The 852-nt window shown below is 31.2% G+C and overlaps 1 protein-coding gene across 2 annotated transcripts in view; it reads right to left on the bottom strand.

Annotated features, from left to right (window-relative positions):
• The window catches only part of LOC107642726 (suppressor of RPS4-RLD 1), a 10,812-nt gene that overhangs the window by 7,107 nt on the left and 2,853 nt on the right, over window positions 1-852 (bottom strand). For both annotated transcript variants that reach the window (XM_021122936.1, XM_016346186.2), the window contains exon 7: window positions 247-313. In XM_021122936.1, the coding sequence (XP_020978595.1) occupies window positions 247-313 (67 nt within the window). The remainder of the gene's footprint in view (window positions 1-246; window positions 314-852) is intronic.

The following is an 852-nucleotide window of genomic DNA, read 5'->3' as shown; positions in this document are numbered from 1 at the left end:
GAAAGAGAAAGTTCAACAGTTTAGCCACATTTATTTGAAAGCAAACTCCCTAAAAGTGTATCAACAAAACACAAGATATAGACTGCAGACTTATTTCACATATAACTAAAATCGTCTGTCTAGAACTGCGGCTGGTACGAGATACATATGCAACTACATTAGGAAGCATTATTTATTATTTCATGTTTAATGATCAATTAGTTACCTAATAATAAAATGAAAAGACTCTAGCGTCAGAAAAGATACCTCTCTCGTGTAAAATATCTGCTGAGTTGGATTCAAACTCTAATGCCCTAGTTAAATCTTCAATGGCCTGACATTCAAAACAGTGCAAAATTATTAATTGTAATCTCTGCAATAAAATTATAAAGTTAGATACTCTAATATCACGACTCCATAATGATAAAGGAGACCACAGGACTCTTAATGACAACATTAGGTTGGTTTCGAACCAAGACAATAAACTCTTTACTGTTTAGGCATTCAACTAAAGCCTATATCTTTTAGTGGCAATGCCTAACCAATAAAAACCCAAATATTTTGTTAAAAGAAGAAAATTCACACATAACAAAAACCAAAACCCTTGTTTTTTTTTTCTATTTTCTTTCTTTTCCCCCCCTAAAAGAATTAGACTATTTCATATATAATATGACTAATGGCCCACTTCACATGAATCTGGCCTCAACTAAAATACCGAACAATTTTATTGAGTAGTGATAAACCCTTCTAAATGTCATCCTAATTATCTTCCTAATTTCTAAACAAGGTAAAATGTTAAATACATTTAATATCTTGAAAACGTTAGAAGTACTCAATATCTTCCTCACTACGAAATTATGAGGATAATATCAG

The sequence above is a fragment of the Arachis ipaensis genome, chromosome B05, assembly GCF_000816755.2.
Source record: "Arachis ipaensis cultivar K30076 chromosome B05, Araip1.1, whole genome shotgun sequence".
NCBI lineage: Eukaryota > Viridiplantae > Streptophyta > Magnoliopsida > Fabales > Fabaceae > Arachis > Arachis ipaensis.
The sequence above is the reverse complement of the archived record's forward strand: the minus strand, read 5'-3'. Positions and strand labels throughout refer to the sequence as shown.